The sequence below is a fragment of the Corythoichthys intestinalis genome, chromosome 21 (assembly GCF_030265065.1).
Source record: "Corythoichthys intestinalis isolate RoL2023-P3 chromosome 21, ASM3026506v1, whole genome shotgun sequence".
Classification (NCBI taxonomy): domain Eukaryota; kingdom Metazoa; phylum Chordata; class Actinopteri; order Syngnathiformes; family Syngnathidae; genus Corythoichthys; species Corythoichthys intestinalis.
This window is the reverse complement of record NC_080415.1, coordinates 21,048,662-21,071,644: the sequence shown is the minus strand read 5'-3', so window position 1 is coordinate 21,071,644 and position 22,983 is coordinate 21,048,662. Positions and strand designations below refer to the sequence as shown.

Sequence of the window (22,983 nt, the reverse complement as noted above, 5' to 3'; positions counted from 1 at the left end):
CTGCTAACCACAGACTGGGATGCTAACCAAACATTTCCTGGCTACGGAAAACGTTTACGTGCAAAATGGTACGTGATTTCAGCTATAGTCCGGACCACGGTGTGGTCAGTTACACACCTTTAGCGAACCGCACAATGGTCCATGTGGAAGCGAACCGATACCACTTCACCAGCGAGGTCTCAGACAGGTGTTAACAGGTGTTGTGCCGAAAAATAGCCGCCCCGCGTGAAATGTCCCACCTGACGGGAACGCTTGTTTATAACGCATTATTTGAGCGTTTATTTTATTTTGTTTATTTATCTTATTATTGAGCGCCCACACGTCACTTGTACAAACAGCTTTTTCTTACCAATCGATGGACATGGAAACGATTTTCTTGTGCCATGAATATTTATTATTTTACTCTGCTTGAACTAATAAATGTCATACCAGTGTGATTGTCATTGGGATATGGTCGTGAAAACCTGTAGACTAATACATTTCTGTTCAAAGATGTTTATGTGGCCCAGTCCACGATTTGTTACTAAAATACAGTACTACTATTTTGTTTAATTTATTTATTTAAAACTGATTTTACAGTCGCAAATCCATTACTGTAATGCGTCCATGAAAACATTTGATGTTTTCACCTCAATAAAGCGTTATAAATAAGCTTTCCGGTCTGGGGGGGGACATTTCACGCGGGGCGGCTATTTTTCGTCACAACACCTGTTCTACAGGGCAGGTGTGAATATGCCCTAAGTTAAGAAAGTAGCAAAGGAATTTTTCTAGGACTTTTTGTGTACAGTGATCCCTCGCTACTTCACGCTTCAAACTTCACGCCCTCAGTCCATCGCGGATTTTTTTTTTCAATTGAAAATAAAAAAATACAGATGAGCTGTCCCAAGCTGATAGCACAGTCTCATGCTCACTCTCTCCCTCCCTGCCTCCCTCTCCCTCCTCTTCCCTCCAGAGAGTGAACTGGAGTTGCCTATTAAAGTAAACATTGATTGACAGAAGGTTTTGGTTTGATCTTGCCAGAGACTCGACCCTCAAAGCGCGTCATGCTTCAATCGTTGTTTAACTTGTTAAACAGTTTCTGTGACAACTCATTGTGTATGTGAGCAGTTGGAGCGGATTTGAGTGGACACTCAATGAGGCATTTATCAAAGACAAGCATTTTTTATTTTAACTCTTTTTAAATGGATTGGGCGTCTACTATTTCTAGTTTAAAAATAATTCTGTGGGACAGTAACATATTTAAAACTTATAATTATTCCATTTAAAGTGCGAAAAACATTTATTAAAATATATATATATATATATATATATATATATATATATATATATATATATATATATATATATACATATACATACATAAAAGTTTTTTTAAATCATACTTTGGGGAAAAAGGTAAAAACTTTGGGGAAAAAGGTAAAAAAAAAAATAATAATAAAAAAACTTTTGTGTATCTCTTTCCAACGATAGATATGAATACATTGAACAAAAAAAAAAAGTGTTGTTGCTACTTCGCGGTTTTTCACTTATCGCAGCGGGTTGTGGTCGCCATTAATCGCAAAAAATAAGAGATCACTGTATATAAATTGTTTTAAATAAATTTCCAAAACATGGCTCAACCTCAACAAGGTTTTTCAGACAACAAGAAGCGAAACATAAATTGACGTTTTTTTACGTATACAGATTCCCATTCAAAGCAGGATGGGTTTAGTTTAATTTTTACACTAGATGACCACTAAAGGTGATGGCGATATAACTTTACCAAGGTAGATGAACCGCAACATTTCCAGTTAATCAACCAAATCTTGACCAATTTTAACACTTCCTTTGGCAAGATTGTTTTCAACATAAAGCAAATAAGCAAAAGAGGTCAACCAGTGTCCCGAATTGTGTAACCTCGACGGTTGCCACTGTATATACATTCATCGTTATCTTTCGGCCAAGTAGGGACAAAACTGAGCCTGAAATTTGGAATCGAATCTCAGCTACTCCGTCCAGTTTGCCCCGCTACAATCATGTCTCAACTTTTCTCGTATTATTGCCAAAGAAAAAATGATAACGCAAATGAGTGTTACTCAAGCAGTCAAAGTACAGAGAGCATTTTCTGTTTTTGAGTTGTTGCTGCTGCTGCTACGGTCGTTGTGCAAACAGTTCGACTTTGCACGCAAGCTTACGGTCGGCAAAGTCTCATATGATGACGATGATTGATGAGATGTTAGGAAAATATACCATGTTTAAAACAGTTCGTACGGATGCAAAACCCTGGAATGAGGAAAGTAGGGCAGTAGAAGCAGAGAGATTTCATCGAACAAAACAGTTCAGGGTGTACGTTTGCAAACATACGTTTCATTATTCACATTTTTTTTTTAAACTTTTCAAAACAAAATATATCTTCTCTTTCATTAGAATTTTTTTTAACATGAATTGCATATAACATTTTTTTAAATTCATTTTATATATATGTTTTTGTATCTCTAGCACCCTTGTCTTCAGCTAAGGGTTTGCAGAAAAGACAGTCATGCAAAGTTGTCATGCTGGTAAACAAAGTTACAAAAATGCATCATCTTTTTCCCCCTCCCGCCCCTCTTTTGTTGAACTCAGGGTCCATCCGTTCTCTTAGATGCATGAGTATGTCTTTGCTCTGTCTCCCCACTCAGTGCATGTGGCCTGTCCGCCACGCTTTGTCATTTTTTCATCTGGATACTTTGTTTTTTCATGGCAGATTTTCACATTTTTCATCTGATTTTCCACCACCCCCCGTCCTCCGCTTTCCTCTCATTCCATCTTGGACCAGCTTCCGAAGCAATACCTAGATTTGTTTTATCAAAATATAGATTTGTGCTCTCTCGTATTTTTTTGTGTTGTTTTTTGTACACTTGCTCTTATACTTGGTCCGCTTCGGTTTCTCGATGGCTCCGCCCGCCGGGCCGTCGTCTGTCGTGACATCGGCTCACCAGTGAAGCAGCCCGCTGGCAGCAAGAGGTACCGCAGAGAAGTTTCGGGCAGTATTCAACTGGGGGTTCTTGTGCCTTGCTGGCAGTGTAGGCCTTTGTGTGAGTTGGGGGTTTACTAATTTGATTGGTCCCTTTCAAATTAATCCTTCACTACTAATGGTCAGTTATATGGGATGTAAAAAGCGTCCTTGTCGTAGGGGACAGGGAGTGGAGAGAGGGGGGTGGGGCTGTTCGTTCTCCTTTTTTGTTTATTATAACTTAAGCAGTCGTCTGTAGCTCCAGACTCCTTGAGTCTATTTTCTGCTCCAGCCAGAATAGTTCTAATTTTGCTTCAATGTGCTTCACTTAAAAGGGAGCGGATGCGAGTGGCAGTTCAACCCCAAGTGGACTAATTTCTGCTAATCTAGATGACATCACAGAAGGTTATTCAGCAGGATCCCAACCCCCCTGACCCTCCTGCCCGTTTTTAGTACATGAGAGAAAAAGTCTTGTGATGTCAGGGCAGACTAAAGGTCAAACCACTTTGAACGCGGATGCTACAAGGGCTTCGTTTAGTCGTGGTAGCGTTTATACGATCGTGTTTGGTACAAGTGAATGGAAGACAAAGTTTGAGAGGCAAGTGCTAAACTCGAACTTAATGCGGGTTATTCATTTGAATGTAATATGCCTTGAAGGTTAAGACCTATGTCTCTCATGTACTGTCGGGGTGTTTTACTTCTTCACTGGAAAGGATCTCAAGAGGGCCTTGACATCTAAACTGCATAAATCCCTCTCTCTTCTGTCAAGTCAAGTCGTTTCCCAGCCAATGAATGCTACAGTGTCAGGAGAGATGCTACATTGTTCATTCAGTCCCTTGTGAAGACGAGTAGGGTTTTTTTTTTTGTTCTTTTTTCGTGCCGGAAACATGTTGATGGTACAGAGCAGGTGACGTTTTTTGGAGGGATGTCATCTGGAATGTGTCATCAGGAGTCCATTTTTTCCTCACAAAGTGTGTCAGTGCAATGCTCAGTCAATTGGCCCAAAACAGGTGGAGGAAAAAAAAACAAAAAAAGTCTGTCAGACAGATGTCAAAAAATGTGGTCGTTGGAGTTCCGAGAGGCTACTTTGGTAACGACGTGAGCAGGAGCAGACCGTGTGAATTTTCGGAATTCATGATTAAACGTGTGGCCTCTCCCTCTCTTTTTCTCTCGTGTCACCCCAAAGATCTCCTTTAAAACGTCCATCCACGTCACGCTCGCCGCCTATGTGGCTCCCGCCGCAAATATGTGTTAACTGCTTTATGACTCCTCGTTACAGAGAGAAGGCCAATGCTAGAAACTTAACACTGTGAAGACAAGAACAGAATGTCATGAATAATCACACTCAGCTAACAATCAAACAAGCATTATAAAGCAGAAATTTGAAACAAAATTTTCAGGTTGGGTTATAGCAGTTTTTGACTATTATAAACCAACCGAGGGTATAACTTGAGCTTTTTTTATTTATTTATTTTTTTTAAATGTCTTATTCGCCAATTGCATTTCAATCAAGTAGGGAAATGATTAGCATTACCTGTGTACACTGCCGTTTAACTGTGAGAATAAAGTGCAACAATTTCAAAACTAACAAAAAAACTATGACAAAAACTCCCCCTACAGCAAAATATAAGCTTTGTGATTTGGACAACAACAACAACAACAAAAAACCTGTGACAATCAATACCATTTGTGTGACACAATTTCCTCTATTCAGCTACACAAGTAAAGACAGCTCCTATTATGTTACAATACAAATCTTATTTAACTTTGTGTGTTGGTGTTGGTAGGTTGGTGTATAAGTGCTGATATTTCCATTCAGGTGATATGTGAACTTTTTTTTTTTTTTTGACAGATGGACATACACAAATACACGTGATGTTCATGAGCACATTAAAAACATTAATAGTTGTAAAAAATAATAATAATTAAATGTCACCAATTGCCAAGACAGAAGTATTAACAGCCCTGTTGAAACAATGTATTGTGTAAAAGTTGGCACTAATTACGAAAGTTAAATTTGGTCATATGTATCATACAGGTTTTGATTGTTCTCATTGGCATGCTCTGTTTACAGGGGGATTACGGTAAATACTTCTTACATATTAATGCAAAACAAACAATTGATTATGTTACATATAATTCTTTTTTCCCATAAACCTATATAAAATGTCAACACAGTATATATACATTTGTTTATTTGCCATTCTTCTCTTGGCTTCCGTGTCTTCTCCCGTTGTTGTCTTCGTGAAAAATCAGCATGCAAAACAATATATTGGGGAAAAAACAGCAGAAAAACAAAACATTTTTTTATAGTGCCCACTATCCAAATATTAATCCTAACACGAAACCTTATAGATACAGTATTTAAGTAGTAAAAGAAAAAATACTGCAATATTTCACAGTTAGTAATTGCTTTAAAATATTTCTTTAAGGAACACCTTAAAAAAAGTAAATTCATTTCAATTTTGCTCATTATTAGGGCTGTCAAAATTATCGCGTTAACGGGCAGTAATTAATTTTTTAAAATTAATCACGTTAAAATATTTGACGCATTTAATGCACATGCCCCTCTCAAACAGATTAAAATGACAGCACAGTGTCATGTACACTTGTTGCTTGTGTTTTTTGTCGCCCTCTGCTGGCGCTTGGGTGCGACTGATTTTATGGGTTTCAGCACCAATTATTGACATCAACAATGGCGAGCTACTAGTTTATTTTTTGATTGAAAATTTTAAAAATTTTATTAAAACAAAAACATTAAGAGGGGTTTTAATATACAATTTCTATAACTTGGACGAACATTATCTTTTAAAAACTACAACTCTTTCTATCCATGGATCGCTTTAACAGAATGTTAATAATGTTAATGCCATCTTGTTGATTTATTGTCTTAATAAACAAATACAGTACTTATGTACAGTATGTTGAATGTATATATCCGTCTTGTGTCTTATCTTTCCATTCCAACAATAATTTACAGGAAAAATATGGCATATTTTATAGTAGTATATGTAGTATATGGTTAGAATTGCAATTACGATTACCGGTAATTAATTTTTAAGCTGTGATTAACTCGATTAAAAAATTTAATCGTTTGACAGCCCTACTCATTATATTTTAAAAACTAATCAAAAAGAGCTACCATATGTGTTTAACAATGAATTGTACTCTGCCTATTGATGTACTGTATATCTTGGCTGATCAGCTGATTAAAATCCAATATTATCACTGCCTTGCCGTAAAGCAGATGTCTAAAGTAAACTTCCATTTGGTACCCTACATGCCAAATGAAATATTATTAACCACTGTTTTCATGAAACTATCAACAGTATGAGTGAAGTAATAATGTAAAATGCAGGTAGTCCTTGGGTTACAACATACCCAACTTACGTGATTTTGATTTTACGACGCCAGTTTTTTTTGTTTTGTTGTGTTTTTTTTTTAAATAATGTTGACTTTTGTTTTGTGATGCATGCTTATATCTTGGCACAGGAAGCGTAGAGCAGGTAGTACTAATGGCACGCAAGTACGAGCGCATGTACACACGATGAAAAAAGTATTTGCGTACACGAAGAACAGCGCACGAGCACGCACGCACACACACGAGGAAGAGCGCATTTATTCTCATGAAGAAATCGCGCAGCCGAATGAGAGAGAGAAGAAAATGCCTGCAAGCCAGCGTGCGCATTTGTTGCTTGTGAAGCGTCCACAGAGGCAACACCTGTATATAACATCTTTTGTACTGTTTATTGTGCGTTTTCAATTGCAGTCAAATACTTGGAGCGAGTTGATGTGATTGTTTTTGATGATGTGCGGGCACTAACTGATGCTAATCGTTTGTGTGGATTGTTGTTGCTGTATCAGCAGCTAGTTATAAACGCAAATTTGAATTGCTGTTATTGAAGATGAAACCGATTTAATTTCATTTTTATTTTAGTTACATTCTGCATGTGTTGATGTCATGAGCAGCGGAATAAAGTCAGCAAACCACACAGATGTATCCCATCGTAATTTTGTTTAGCTCGCTGTCTAGCGAGGATTTAGCTCCATCATCTTGGCGAGGACAGTACAATGATGTATAATACATGTTTCTGGATAGTTATTTTGAAATTTAGGGGGTATTTAGGGGAACTGAAAGTGTTAATTCCAATTTACACAGAAATTCGGGTTACATCGGCAGCGTAAGAACGGAACTCGTTCGTGATCCGGGGACTACCTGTATAGGATTAAGTTTGAAGACAAATTTAACATCAGTGAGACCAAACGTTTGGCCAGTATTTTATCTCGGTGAGTTTAAGCCAAAGTGTCAGCAAATAATTGTCTCTCCAGTATTCGAACTAAATCAACGCTATAGTAAGATATCGTCTACTCCAAACACAACACATCAAATCAGTTACATGTAATGTTCAAGATTTCTAGTGCTTAAAAAATGTATTGGACCACCACAACCACTATCGGAAGAACTTTATGATTGTGGGAGGTCTCTTATACGCATTTATGAAGCACTGAACAATATATGAACATTACATCAACACAAGTTTTCATCTTTGCAAACAACACACACATGAGTAGTATTTTTGTACAACTTCCTAATAAAATCAATGAGAAGATTACTTTCAGGATGTATAAAGTCACTTTTCCAAAACAAATGCGTTCATCAATTGTATTTTACATGACTTTAATGTTTCACAAGTGTAGATACAGATATTTACAATACATGTTGAATACTACCTACCAGTGTGTGAAGCATCACTTTGAAAGTACTGTATATATAGCTAGTTAAATCTAGCTAATTTGAATAAACTCTTAAATTTAAATCAGAGACTCCAGGGGCCTCATAGAGGCACTTACTGTCTGTTGTGTTTGATCATATTCCCAACTCAATTCAAGACAATGCAAATTCAAACAGTCTCCTTAAAAAAAAACAAAAAAAAAATCAGTACATACACAGTAAAAGACACAGGGACATTTCTTTTGGCTGTAACACAAACATTTCCACCCAAAAAACCCACGAACAACTTTGTCACATCCACATTGTGGAAAAAGGAGTGTTTGTGTGCTAGAATGTTTACAGAGGCTTTTATCCACTGAGAGCAAGTGAGTATTATGTACTGGACTAACAAGGGCATTGAAGCATGGACCCTTAGTGCCCATTAGTAGAGTACATTGCTGTTTTTTCTGCAACTTCAATCAAATTGCAAACTTATTTTCCCAGAATTCCCTTCCTTTTAGTGTGCGATACATCAAGGAGCGGATCATGCTTGAACTGCACAAAGGAGCTAATTTTTTTTTATTTTTTTTTTATCCACAATGATTGAATCCAGAACTAAAACTTGTACATACAGTATGCACGATCCTTCAGTAATCAGACAAAGTCAGGCATGCAATACTTCTAATAGTCGAAATGGCTCTAAGATTTTCAACTTTTATTTTGGAAGCACAGTGATTTATCTTTTCTGTTTTTCTTTTTTAAAATCAGAAGAAATAAAGAAATTATGTGTCACTCTAAATGGAAGGGGCATCGAAGAAGTATAGTGAAAAATAGAATGTTTGAAAAATATTTCAATTTTATCACATTAAAAAGACAAAGAGAGGACATAAGAGACAATAGGCTCATTTCTTTTTACTAATAACACTGATTTATAATTCTGTGCATTTTTTTTAAATGAGGGAGGAAAAAAAGACATTTACAAATGAAAGAATATTGCACATTTCTTGCATATGTATAGGAGTCAATGATTTGACAGTAAATAAACCTGAATGAATTAATACATTCATTATATAATGATTAACACGTAATTATTTATTTATTGCACTTTCTTTCGGAGAGATTTTAAAGATTAATGTAAGATTTTATTTGAAAAGTTGACATAGTTACAAGGTAAAGTAATTCAAATAGTTGTGGAACTTTTTAGTGATTCTTACATAAAAAGTTAGCAAAGTCCAGTTTGCCGCAATATATTGTATTGTTGCTTTTGTAAAATCCTATGAAATAACAATGTGTTGTACTTTTTATGAATACTTGTTGTTTTCATTTTAGATTAACAATTATCCTATTGTTTCACATTTTTAAATAAAGTCATGTGAAAAAAATTAGGACACCCTATTAAATATTCAGTTCTTTATTAAGAAATGTTCATATATTTTTTGTCTGATCTTGTTTTTCTATATCTCTGGAAAAGAAAGTGATTTAATTGCAGGTAAACAACAAAAACTAACATTGTTTCACTCATTAAACCAAATATATCAACAAACATGCATATTCTAACTGAGGAAAACGTTGGGACACCCTACCACCTTATAGCTAGTATTACCCCCTTTGGCTGAAATAACTTCAGTGAGACACTTTTTGTAGCCATCTACCAGTCTTTGACATCGGTGTAAAGTTTGCCCCACTCCTCAACACAGAATACTTTCAACAGTGACTGACAGTTGAAATGAGAGAAAACAGATCAAAGGAGCTGTCTGAGGCCTCCAGAGGAAGATTGTAGATGCTTATGAGTCTGGTAATGGATTTCAAAAGATCTTAAAAGAATATAAAATCAGTCATTCCACTGTCCGGAAAATAGTCTACAAGTGGAGGACATTCAAAACAACTGCCAAGATTCCCGGGTCTGGCCATCCAAGCAAGTTCACCCTGAGAGCAGAGCGCAAGATGCTAAAAGAATTCTCCAAAAACCCCAAAATGTCACCACGGTACCTATAACAGGCTTCCTACTGTTGATGTGAAAGTGCATGCCTTTACAACCAGAAAAGAGACTTCACAAAATTTAACATTCATGGGAGGTGTGCAAGGAGGAAACCTTTGCTCTCCAAGAAGAACATAAAGGCCTGACTGAAGTTTGCCAGAGTGAATGTAGACAAAGACAAGGACTTCTGGAATAATGTTCTTTGGACAGATGAATCTAAAATTGAATTATTTGGACAACAGAACAGAGGACATGGTTGGCGTAAACCCAATACAGCATTCCAGGAAAAAACCTCAAACCAACTATGAAGCATGGAGGTGGAAGTGTCTTGGTTTGGGGATGCTTTGCTACAGCAGGACCTGGCCAGCTCACCATCATCGAATCCACAATGAATTTTATCGTGTATCAGAGGGGGCTTGAGGAACATGTGAGATCATCGGTGAAAAAATTTAAGCTGAAGCGAAACTGGACCCTGCAACATGACAATTATCCAAAACATACCAGTATATCAACCAAGGATCTAAGAAGGAAGAAATGGAGAGTCCTGGAATGGCTGAGTCAAAGCCCGGATCTTAATCCCATTGAGATGCTGTGGGGTCACTTGAAACAGACATAACATGCAAGAAACCCCTCAAACATCTCACTGTTGACAGTATTCTGCATTGAGGAGTGGGGCAAACTTTCTTCAGACGGATGTCAAAGACTGCTAGATGGCTACAAAAAGTGTCTCTCTGAAATTATTTCAGGCAAGGGGGTGACACGAGCTATTAGGTGGTAGGGTGTCCCAACCTTTTCCTCAGTTAGAATATGCATGTTTGGAGATATATTTGATTTAATGAGTAAAACAATGTTATTTTTTGTTGTTTACCTGCAATTAAATGTTGTTTACCTGCAATTAAATCACTTTCTTTTCCAGAGATAAGAAAAACAAGATCAGATGTTGATATGTGAACATTTCTTAATTAAGAACTGGATATTTAATGGAGTGTCCTAACTTTTTCACATGACTGTAGTAGTTGATTTTATGTTGAGTTTTGTTCCACTGATATACCATATGTGTGCCATCCTGAAACCCAAAATGTATTGAGAAAAAACAGAAAATATAAAAACATTTAAACACTATTATCTACAAATGTAGCGAATGTAAAAATGTATTGATCGGAAATCCAATGCAGAGATTCCCAATATGGTGATTGGCAGAACAATTAAATGTTCTTCTGAAGTGCACTCATAATTCTACGCTTGCATGGTTCAGTTACTTCTGTATCCATTTAGCGTGATTTTTTTTCTTTGCTTGTTTCAGTCATTAGTTCAATGTAATGTTAGGAAACACTGGCCTTATATCTACGTTATTTCTGTGTCATGGGTGTTCTCTGCTATTATAGATTTGGTCATAAGAGATGTCAGTGAACAACAGTAAAAGTGAATCTTTTCTGAAGCTGTATTACAATTCCATTGCTAAACAATGCGTTTACATTTAGTCTAATAATTAAACAGAACTTATCCTTTAAAGTTTCTTTTTTTAAACCTATTTTCTAACCTGACGCATGCATCATAAACCATGAGATTCACAAGACGAGGTCATTTTGTCTACATTCAAGTTCACGTGATCTTATTGCTATCAGTTTTGAGGGTGCGCAGCGCCAACGGAGATTTTAACGCATCTTTTAGCATCCCATCTTGTGCGGCCTTCCCGCTACAAAATGGAGGGGATAGGGGAACGACAACGGCGCAACGGGCCCGGTGCCTCGTAGCTTTCGAAAGGTGGGCTCGTGACAGGAGCTAGCCGAAGAGATGAGCCAGACATCCCCGTTACGTTCGTCAGACTGCGAGATTTCTCGTAGCTTGTAGCTATTTTACGATATTGATTTTAATGCAGCAAAAAAAAAAAAAAAAATCATAATTAAACATTTGAATAGTGTTACCCAATTGTCAGTGGTTTCCACACAGGATTTCAACATAAAAAGAAAATGAAAAGAAGCATGTCAGCAAAAGGAAGACAGTCCATTCAAAATGTCATGAAATTAAAGACATACAAAAGGACAGAAAGACACACACAGACAAGACAGACAAGACAAAACAAGAAAATGCGAGTTATGATATGTCTTTGTTTTTGTTTTTTCTTTCCAAAAAACATACAGTTTAAATAGCTTACAGCTTTAAAAGCTCATTGAATAAAGCACCTGTCTTTGCGTTCCTCATTTGCACAAGTGCTTTAGACAACACTGAGCCCGGACAGGAGAAAACACCCTCATATGAATGAGTTCATGGGAGTTGACCACATGAAGTTTCAAGGTACAGTGTATACAGTATACTTTGCGACTGTATGTTCTCTAATAGAATTTACACTCCTTCCTTTAAATGGACGCCAGCAGTAAGGCATTTATTGATGCTAAGGTATTGATTTGAATGACATAATTTTGAGAAAAAAAAAAATATATATATATATCATTCTTTTCATCAATCATTACAGTTATATAAATTTTACAAGAAGCCTATCATGGAAAAAAAATTATGATCACACCAATACACAGTGATATCAAATGTCAAAGTATTTGAGTATTTGGTTACATTTGCATTTTTAAGAACTTTTTATTTTTTTTAAACTTACATTTAAAGTAAGCAGTTTTTTGTTTTTAACTTAAATGTGACACACATACGACAACCCCTGTTTTAGTTTTTCAGTGCAGATATGAAAATTTCAGTAAATATGGTACCTCTACTTACGAAATTAATTGGCTCTGGAAATAGTTTTGTAAACTGAAAATTCTCTAAGTAGAGACTAGGGGTGTGACAAAATATCGAATTGGTGATATATCGTGAAACTTTTTATCCCAAAAGGTTATCGATATGCTCCTGCAAGAATCGAGATATCATTTTAAAAAGGTGTCAATGTCTAAAAAAATAAATACTGTAATTTCCCGAATATCTCGCACACTTTTTTTTTTCCAAAATCAACTCGTAAAATCATGGGTGCGCATTATACACGAGTACATGGACGGAGACAGAAATATATATATCTAAAGACAGATTTTTTTTTTTATTGACACAGCCATGTTGTGTTGAAGAAAACGTATGCGGCGATCCGTCGCCGACCATTACAGTACATTACGTCACCATTTTGTTTCAGTAATACTTGTTTCGGTAATACCACACTGATTGGTCGAATGAAATTCTGCTTTTTTCACTCTTCATAAAGCACAGAATTTAGTTTCTTGAACTCACTTGAGTCAACATTTATTGCAACTCGGCAACTCGGACCATAACAAACGTAACACAACACAGAGTTCCAGTGTCCGTCAACTATATCTGTCCCTCAGGAAACTCAAACCCAAATAACAATAGTTCCTCTTGTTACAGTCCACAGCGATGCGTTTTTTCTGTTTTCCGACTTCAGTCCCCACTTTTATTTTACCGTATCAATCCATGGAAGAAACATTTATCCATCATGATGAAACAAGCAAGTTATACAGCAGCCTGTAAAAGAAAAGTACCAACTGTTTTGTTTTCTCCTAGATTCTGTTAAGTTGGAGAAGTTGTCAAATCATATTATTACCGTAAATATTGTCAGTTTATGGTAATGTTTTGAACTACCAATGTGCTAAGCTTGTGCTGTGTTTCAGCAATCAGTAAAATGACATTTTCTGTATCTGTACACGAGCTCTGTTTTCTTGTGTTCATCTATTTATTGGTGCTAAAATTAGGGTGCGCGTTATAAACGGGTACAATAATTTTCCCTAGATTTTACAAGTAAATTTGGGGTGCGCATTATACACGGGTCAGCCTTATATTCGGGAAATTACGGTAGTTGATATATTAATCGACTACTAAAATAAGCGATAGCTGCAGCCCGACAAGCTGTTGGAACATGAGGGGCAAATGAAGAGGATGCTGGGATACACACACAGTAGAAGCCCGTCTTAGCCAATTGGATGCCAGGGAGATGCTAGGCAATAGCCAATAGCAGAGCAGCTATACCGGTAATTATGTTACATTCAGTCAACTCTTGAACCTGCGAATATCAGCCCATACTGTATTTTTGCCTTTCGTATCCTGAAATTTCTTTCATAACAATAGGCAATATTTTCCAGTTGAGATGCGCCCTAACCTGAAAATTCTGCACGGAGAGACGTTTGTAAGTAGGGGTACCACTGTATATTTTTCAATTGTTTATCATTTGTATAAAATTTCTTTATCAGTCTGCATGTATTTTATAAAACTATTTTTTCTTTACCTTCCAAATTAAGCTTTTGGATCCTGTAAACTTCACATGGTCAACACATTACAAAATTGCAGTAAAATTCTAAACGCCTCCTGATCCCGAGATATCCTGATATGTGAATTATTCTTTACAGTGGGAAATGACACTTGATTGTTGATTTACTGACAAAATCTTCTTCTAGGGGTTATCAACGGCCAATTTAATGGCTTGTGTCCCTGCCCGCTGTATCTTTATCGTGTAGGAAAGCATGCAAATGTGGAGTTTGCAAAAAAAAAAAAATACAAGTTCGGTCAAGTGACATCATGAGTAACCAACCTCATCTTCACTAAGAAATGTGCCTCAGCAGATGAAGTTTAGTCAATTTTTTATTACAATATGCTGCATTTTCTTAATTTGAAAAACAAAATAAAACAATAACAACAACTGTAGAAGTGAACTACAGGAAGTTTTTACCCAAAACGAAGTAAGAGAAGTTCATTTTTGTCGCACTACATGACAAAAACAAACACTGGTTCAGCACTAACCCTTCAATGATGCTTCGCTTGACCCAACCATACATAAAAGCCCACTTTTCCTGTTTTTTGTGTGCCCTGGAGCACATTAGTCGAATGGCAACTCAGTAAAATATTGATGATGCATTTTCTAGGGCTGAACATTTGTAAATAAATAAATAAAAGCCGTTTCAGGAAGATTTTAGGAACCGCGTGGAACCCAAAAGTAGAGACGAAAGGGGCACATGGTCATATTTAAAAAAAAAAAAAAAAAAAAAGCTCTCAGTTTTCTATGTAGTGCCTTGTTTTTTTGTGCGTGCGCAGCAGATTAAAGTTATTTTAAAGTTTTATTGCTTAGTTAGTAAAGTTTGAAAAATACTTTTAATGTCTCAGCTAAAATGGTGAACAAGTTGTCGGTTTTAAAATAGAATATAGCAGTGCTTTATTTTTTTATTTCAATGATAAGGTAAACAAATACGCCCCCCAAAAAAACATAAACCCCAAAATTTAATGTCTTGAAGAGCATTGTTGTTTTAAAAAAATGCTTTTGCGGTATGTTTCCTGATTTTTTTTTTAATCTGAAACACTTGTCAAGTTTGGTTTTATGAAATTCAAAAGTGGAAGATGAAATAGATGAAGAATGAAGTTGAGTGTTTTCACATATACATACATAAATATTTACAGTATTACATCATTGAGTATTGCCTGTTGCCCAGTTTGTATCAGGACTGAAATCTGGTCCTTCTGTATGTTTTATGTATGTATAAAAGCATTGTTTAGTGACCATAAGAAAAACAAAAGGTGCTCATTGTGTATCTCAGCCACTGCAGTCTGTAGAAGTCACTCATCACCATGGTAACGAGTGCTTTTACAAAACAAACATCAACACTTTGGTACGTTTGGTTTCTTTATCAGGGGAAATAGTCGCATGTGGCTTAATGATGACAAACGACTCAACCCACAGTCACACTGCACTTTACACTTAGAAGGCGAATATGTATACCTACCTACAGTCAGACTTTAAGATACACTTGCACTGCATTGGCGGCCTGGAGATGGGATGGGAGAATGAGCGTTAATCGCGGAAGGTGAAGCTGATGGAGAAGGAAGCACAAAGAGGAACAAAAGAGAGGAAAACACTGCAAATAATCTGACCAGACTCTTAAGCAAAATAGCAACTCTGAAGCAAAAACAGCTAAATCTAATTTACTCTCTATACATGTACATTATGAATACATCTAAGGCTTCAGATGACTATTAGTAAACGTTAGTGAGGGCCCGGGATCAATTGCCCGCTAAAGATGCTGCGACTCCTGTTACCCTTAATTAAAACGATTGATCTGTTCGTGACCACATTCGCGATCGTCAGGCGTAATCCAGAGCAGGAAATGTGACCGCTTTATTAGGTACACCTCATCTGCAATTCAATACTGTGCTGACAAAGCGTCTTTCTGGTGACTGCCACGAAGGTCATATTGGATGTTATTATAGGGTTATGGTTGATGGGGAAAATTGTATTGCAAAGTTTTAGATTGAAAGGTACTTTATGTAGTAAATCGACCAATAGGTTTAAATTACAACCTCAGATGTAAGCATATACAACAATATCTATCAAATGTGTTTTATTTTAACAGGGTTAATGAAACCTGAGATCATTATTTTCACAGAATTGTGCTGATTCACTGACAGATTGAAGATCAGTAAGTCTTATTGATATACCATACTTGGTTTATTTGTAATTGTACTAAAACTAAAATAAATCTGGCTCAGAAAAAGTAATATTTGCAGTAAATCATGATGAGGTGATATGACAATGGAGACAAGTGTTACCACGTTGAAATATATATCGCATACAGTGGTATGAAAAAGTCTCTGAACCTTTTGGAATTTCTCACATTTCTGCATAAAACACCATCAAATGTGATCTGACTGCTTTCAAAATCACACAGATGTAAAAACAGTGTCTGCTTTAACCAAAACTACCCAAACATTTATAGGTTTTCATACTTTAATGAAGATAGCATGCAAACAATGACAGAAGGGGAAAAATAAGTGTGAACCCTCAGCCTATGGAGACTTAAAGAGCAATTGAAACCAATTTTTACCAAACAATTTAAGTCAGGTGTGTGCCCAATCACTGATGAGTAGTTTAAAGCTGTCCTGCCCACTATAAAACACACACCTGGTAAGAATTGTCTTGATGAGAAGCGTTGTCTGATGTGCTTCATGGCTCGGTCAAAAGAGCCGTCTGAAGACCGGCAATCAAGGATTGTTGATTTTTATAAAGCTGGGAAAGGACTATCTCTAAACCATACCGTCTCTAAACCATAGAACCATCTCTAAAAGTCTGGATGTTCATGAATTGACAGTCAGAGAAGTTGTCTACAAACGGAGAGAGTTTGGCACTGTTGCTTCCCTCCCAAGGAGTGGCCGTCCACTAAAGATGACGCCAAGAGTTCACCGCAGAATACTCAGGGAGGTAAAAAAGAACCCCAGAGTGTCTGCTAAAAACTTACTGAAATCACTGGCACAGTCCAATATCTCTGTGCACACATCAACTGTATGTAAAACTATGGTCAACAATGGTATTCATGGGAGGACTCCACTGAGGAAGCCAATGCTTTCTTTAAAAAAAAAAAAAAAAAAATGTTGCTCATTTAATGTTTGCAAAAAGGCACTTAGACACTCCACAGAAGTTTTGGCAAAATATTTTGTGGACTGATGAACCCAAAGTTGAACTGTTTGGGAGTACCACACAACGTCACGTGTGGAGAAAAATGGACCATCTCACCAATATCAACACCTCATCCCAACTCGGAAGCTTGATGGAGGGAGCATCATGATTTGGGGCTGTTTTGCTACCTCTGGACCTGGACCACTTGCAATCATTAATTGAAAAATGAATTCAAAGGTTAATCAGGATGTTTAGCAGGAAAACCCAAGGCTGTCTGTCAGACAGTTGAAGCTAAAAAGAGGATGCATGCTGCAACAAGACAATAATCCAAAACACAGAAGTACATCAACTTCAGAATGGTTTCAGAAGAACAAAATACACTTTCTGGAGTGGCCGATTGAAAGTCCTTACTTAAACCCCATTGAGATGCTGTGGCATGACCTAAAGACAGCGATTCGTGCCAGACATCCCAGGAATCTGACTGAACTACAGCAGTTTTGTAGAGATGAATGGGCCAAGATTACTCCTGATCGATGTGCCAGACTTATCTGCAGCTACAGGAAGCGGGAGGGGGGGGGGCACAAAATATAATATGTTATGGTCCACTTACTTATTTTCCCCCCTTCTGTCATTGTTTGCATGAAAATTTATTTTCTAAATATGAAACTTATAAATGTTTGGGTGGTTTTAGTTAAAGCAGACACTGTTTTTTCATCTGTGTGATTTTGACAAAGATCAAATCACATTTGATGCTCATTTTATGCAGAAATGTGGGAAATTCCAAGAGGTTCAGATAATTTTTCATAACACTCTACAAAGAAATACTGTATTTGGTTGGATACTGTTTGAATGACTCGCATTAGAAGCCAGCCGTGATTAATATTTTAACATGAGCTGATACTACAGAGACCAATAACAACATGTCTTAAGGAAAACAACTATAAAATCTATCAATATTCAATGAGATATGTAGTACTGGCTGGCTAGCTGTTAAAAATAGACATAATATAGAACACATCAAAGTGGCGTTCTTTAAAACAGCGCGAAACAGGATTATTCTAAATTTGTTGGTAAAAAGTTTTTTTTCCCTGCCATATTTGTTTGATTTATTTTTGGAAAATGATGTTAAACTCAAACAGAACAGACGGTCAACAAAACTGTACTGCACAAAACTCATGAGTTCAACCACAAAGTGAATGCCACCATCTTTTTTTTTTTTTTTTTTAAATTATAACTTAGCCCTATAAAAATATGCAGTAAACAAAACCAAAAACAATAAAATAAAACACCACACAAGAAACACAGTTTAAAAAAAACAACAAAGTGACAAACAACTACGCAAATTGAAAAAAAGAAAGAAAAACATTCAATAAAACTACACAAAGAGTATTAACAAGATGGAGGTCATTGTTGTTGAAGGTCCCCAGTAGCCACAAGTGTAACCGTCTAAATTAGCCATGCATATTTTGCATTGAAAGCACAGGAAGCCAGATGGCCCACAATCAAAATTGAAGGAACATGTAAAGCTTTCCAAAAGAACTTGGCAAAGACACCTAAAGCGTTTATCTAGAGGGGGGTAAAAAATCATACCTGCAGCACACAAGAATAACTAAGAATCCCTCTTTAAAAACAGGAAAATTGCTTCTTTGATTTTTTAAAAAATGTTTGTACTTTTTTGTGTATGTGCTAATTTCTAGTGTGTAATTTCAGTGTTTCCTATAATGTGTTAGCATTATTGCCATGAAAGGCAAAAGGCAAAGCATGACGCTAAACATTAACGACTGTAAGTTTGGCATTAAAAAACTTGGAGGCATTATACTATTCGTAATAATTTTCTGTTTCTGAATCCTGATTTGCTTTAAAGAGGGATTTAAAGGCGCATATTTTGTTTTTTACATGAGGATCCACCAAAAGTGTAGTCTTGTCTTAGACCTTCAGCTTACCTTGTTGCCACTTTTTAATTCAACCTGCCCGCTTTTATATTTTGGACTGTATGTGCAAAGTCTTTCAGTTACCAAGTGGAGCTTTAAGCTGTATTTCATTGCATTTCTTTCAACCTGGCAGCACAGGGAGCAAAGAGTTATGAAGCTTTGGGCTACACTTGGCACTGAAAGCCCAGTCGCACGGTCTTGGGAATAGTATTTCCGAAGCACTAAGCGCCAACGACACCGTGTTCGATCTTTTATATGATGATGATGATGACAGAGAGAACCTGATTGATGAAGGTCATAAAGCACAAAGCTTAGTTCCTTGCATTGAGTGTGTTTAGTTTGCCGTCAGCACGGTGTCGTTTCCAGAAGTACTATCCCTTTGACCTTAATGTCTCCCCTTTACCACAGTGACCTTGGGCCTTGAGAAATTACACTTTGGAATAAAATGATGCACTTAGATGGACAAAAGTCTTTGGACAAACCTCTTAATTCTTTTAAGCAAATGGAGTCAATAGTGCCACAATTTCAAAAATCCTAATCTTGACTTTTTATTCAACTGTAAAAGTGGTATGTCTCTAGTCTACATTCAGAAAGTTGTACGTTTCTATTACTGTACACGTACATACAGTAGGTGTAAATTTGTTGTTAAAGTAAAAAAGTAGTCAAAACAAAAAAAAAAGTCTGGTGTCCTCAGACTATTGCACATATTTGTAATTGCTGAGTGTCCCAGTACTTGTGTCTCTATGTTCTTGTTAGTTAGTGTGCACATTTCTTAGAAACAAAAACATTTTTACACTGAAATTTGCATTCGTGTGCACAAATAAGTTGTTTTTCAAGGCACAAATATGTATTGCTGAGTTGCAATGTTTTCTTTTCCCAAGGCTGAGGCCCGTGGGGCGAAGGAGTCACAACGCTAAACACATTGTCAGGGGGGGAAAAAAGGAGTAAGAACCAAAAGTAAGCCACGCACGACAACACCAACACGACACTCAGACGGCGTTGAGACAGTGTGTGTAACGTGTAGGAATGAAAGAGCCCACATACACACGCGTGATATGACACAACCTGAAGGGGAGAGACAACAACAACAACAACAGAGGCACGTCAGATGACAACTAAGTGAAACGCTTTTTCCCGTTTCGTCAAGTGTGTGTTGCCTTTTATTCTACACAGTTTGGAGTTTGTACTCTATTGCACGACAGGGTCGTAAAGGTCAAAAGTAGAAACGGGGGAGGGGGGCACTTTTAGCTGTAAACCAACTTTTGGGAGCAATTTATCTTCAACTGACTGTCTGTAGTAGCTAGAGAACTAAATAATCAAACTGCGTTTGAGTCAAAATACAATGAACGTAAAACAGAAGTATCAAGATAATTATGATTCCAATGGCAAGAATAATTACAAAATATCTGTACTACACAGTGGTCCCTTGACTTGTGAGCTAATTATTTCAGTGACCTTGCTTGTAATTTAAGACAGTGGTATGAATGAATGTATATGTCATTCATTTGTTTCTACCTCCCTCTTTAGCAAAATACAACATATTTGTTGAGCTCCTGTTGTTCTGCGTTCGTTGGCCACCAGGCTTTGTAATACTGGGGAAGTTTTAGATTAGATAAACAAAGTAAGCTGCAATAATATTTGTTATTTTTCCACAGAGGATGAAAGAACACAGGTAGTCCCCGAGTTACAAACGAGTTCCTTTCTACGCTGGCGACGTAACCCGAATTTCTGCGGCTGACTGAATTAACCATTTAGGTACCCCTAAATGCCCCCTAAATCTCAAAATAACTATCCAACTGCTTTGTTTGAAAGCACTGTGCTGAATTGTATTATGCTTAATGATGAAGGATACACTGCCCTCTGGTGGCAGCGTTGGGTCCAACTGGACTTTTGCCTTGTGTTGACTTAGGAGCAGACTCGTTAGCCCACATAAGGCGGTAAGTTGTTTCAGCTAATAAATGTTAGTGTATGCATTTGTAATTACGTTTAGAGCTATAGTTTTCAGAATTATGTGTGAGCGATTTGCTAGCCTATGAGAATTGTAAATATGTTAGCATTTAACCTAGCGGACTATTGTTAGGCAAACTAGGCTAATTTAATCTATTAAACATATACACTACTTTACATATTGATCAAACTAGCTGGACTGTTGAACACGAATTGTACATATGTGTGTTACACCTTTACACATTGTCAAAAGTGAAAGAAGTAAAAAGCTTCAAAAAACACAATAACCTTGTTTGCTGTCTGTCAAGCTGAACAACTTCATGTTTGGTGAGGACAGAACACGTCATATTAATAAAATAAAGTAAAAAAAAAAAAAAAATTTTTTAAAAGATAAAAAAACCACCGGAGACCACATGAGAATTCATCGCCGTAAGGTCACGTAAATTGGTTACGTCCTAATCCGGGGACTACCTGTATATCGTGACCATCTGAAACCTTTGGTAAATTTTTCACTAATTGTTAATATTGGTCACTTCACATGTGCGTATGTTATTTATTTTTTTATGGCTATCATTTCTAGTTAGCTATTCTAAGTCAAGGTACCACTGGAGAATCTATGAATCTATGGCTCTTGCCTAAAAGCGTATTGGACAATTTGACCAATAAGCAAAAGATTTGAAAAGTTTGAAGCATTTTGTCTTTAAATTTACTGATTTTCCACATACAAATATTTTTTTACCTAATCATCCATGAAAGAACACTTTGTGTTTTAAGCCAAACAACATTCATTGACGTCAGCTGCTATGTTTTGACTCAAGTTCACTGCCAAACTATTTACAACAGTCAAAAAAATGCGAGTACAATGCCCCACCCCCTTCAACTACGCCCATTCACGACTAGTGTATTCATATTTGAAAGTTTCCACGAGGACACACACATGATCACAAAGCTGTGTTGTATTATGTTACAAAAAAAGAAAGAAAGGAACAAACAAACAAATGGTGTACTGTATTGCTGCAGTTTACAAAGAGCAAACAGCAAACCGGCTATGAGATTGGGCTGAGGTCAGGTACCATTTGGTGAAGAATTCAAGCCAAATCATTTCTGTGAGTGCGCCGTAACCCCAGCTCAAGAGCCAGCACATTTGAAGACACGAATTGGGGGGCGTCTCATGACGAGGGACTACACGGACAAAGCTAGTGTGTGTGTGTGTAATTGCAAGTGTGCATTTTGTGTTCAGGTGGTGCTGTGCTGCTGCTGCTGCAGTTGATATACAAAAATGCATTAGCATGCTACATGATGGAGAGCCAAATGGAGTTGAATGGACACTTGAAGCCAAACCTGTTGCTAGGGCTCTTTTGACTATTGTTATTATTTGATTGATTTGTCTTATCTTGCATTGTTACCTCTGGTCTATGGTTTGATCCAGGAGGAGGTGGAGTTTGCATTGAGGTCCTGCTGTAACAGAGACCCTTCCATCTTATACCAATCCTCAGTCAGAGGGGAGTCTGGGCTGGGTGCCAGGGCTGCTGCCTCTAGTTTGTTGTCAACAAGGGGGGTGTTGAAAAGTTTGGAGGGAGTGTGAAGGAGTGTTTGGGTGCAGGTTGGCGGCAGCGGTGGTTTGATTGCAATGAGTGGTGAGTGGATGGATGAATGAAGGTGTTAGGTTGTCATGAGCACAAAGATGATGCATATGATGGTCAAAATTAAAAGGGCGGGGAAGGTTTGGGTGGGGTTTGATGGGGCACAAAGGAGGAAAGGGGATGGAATATGGGGCCATGGATTTATCCAGGGGAAAGGACGGAGGAAGGGAAATGAGGGGGGGGGCGGGTTAAGGTTCGGTAAAATGACAAAATAAAGGGCAAAAATAAGATGAACAAAAAGAGGAGTCAGGAGAGAGAGAGAGAAAAAGAAGTGACGAGAAGATAAATTAATGCATGGTCAACTGTCTGAGTCCAAAAGACAGAGAAAGACTGTTTATGAGCATGGATGGATGCCACGGTACACACAAACAAACGTACGGACACCATGGAAAGATGAAGCAAGTCAAACCAGAAA

General features: G+C 37.2%; 1 protein-coding gene across 9 annotated transcripts in view; it reads right to left on the bottom strand.

Annotated features, from left to right (window-relative positions):
- Positions 1 to 1,395: 1,395 nt before the first annotated feature.
- Positions 1,396 to 22,983, bottom strand: part of kcnc3b (potassium voltage-gated channel, Shaw-related subfamily, member 3b) — an 86,372-nt gene continuing 64,784 nt past the window's right edge. For 2 of the 9 annotated variants that reach the window (XM_057825578.1, XM_057825579.1), the window contains one exon: positions 15,429 to 20,043. In XM_057825578.1, the coding sequence (XP_057681561.1) occupies positions 19,904 to 20,043 (140 nt within the window). In that variant the 3' untranslated portion in view covers positions 15,429 to 19,903. The other 7 variants (XM_057825580.1, XM_057825582.1, XM_057825581.1 and 4 more) reach the window with 7 other exon arrangements.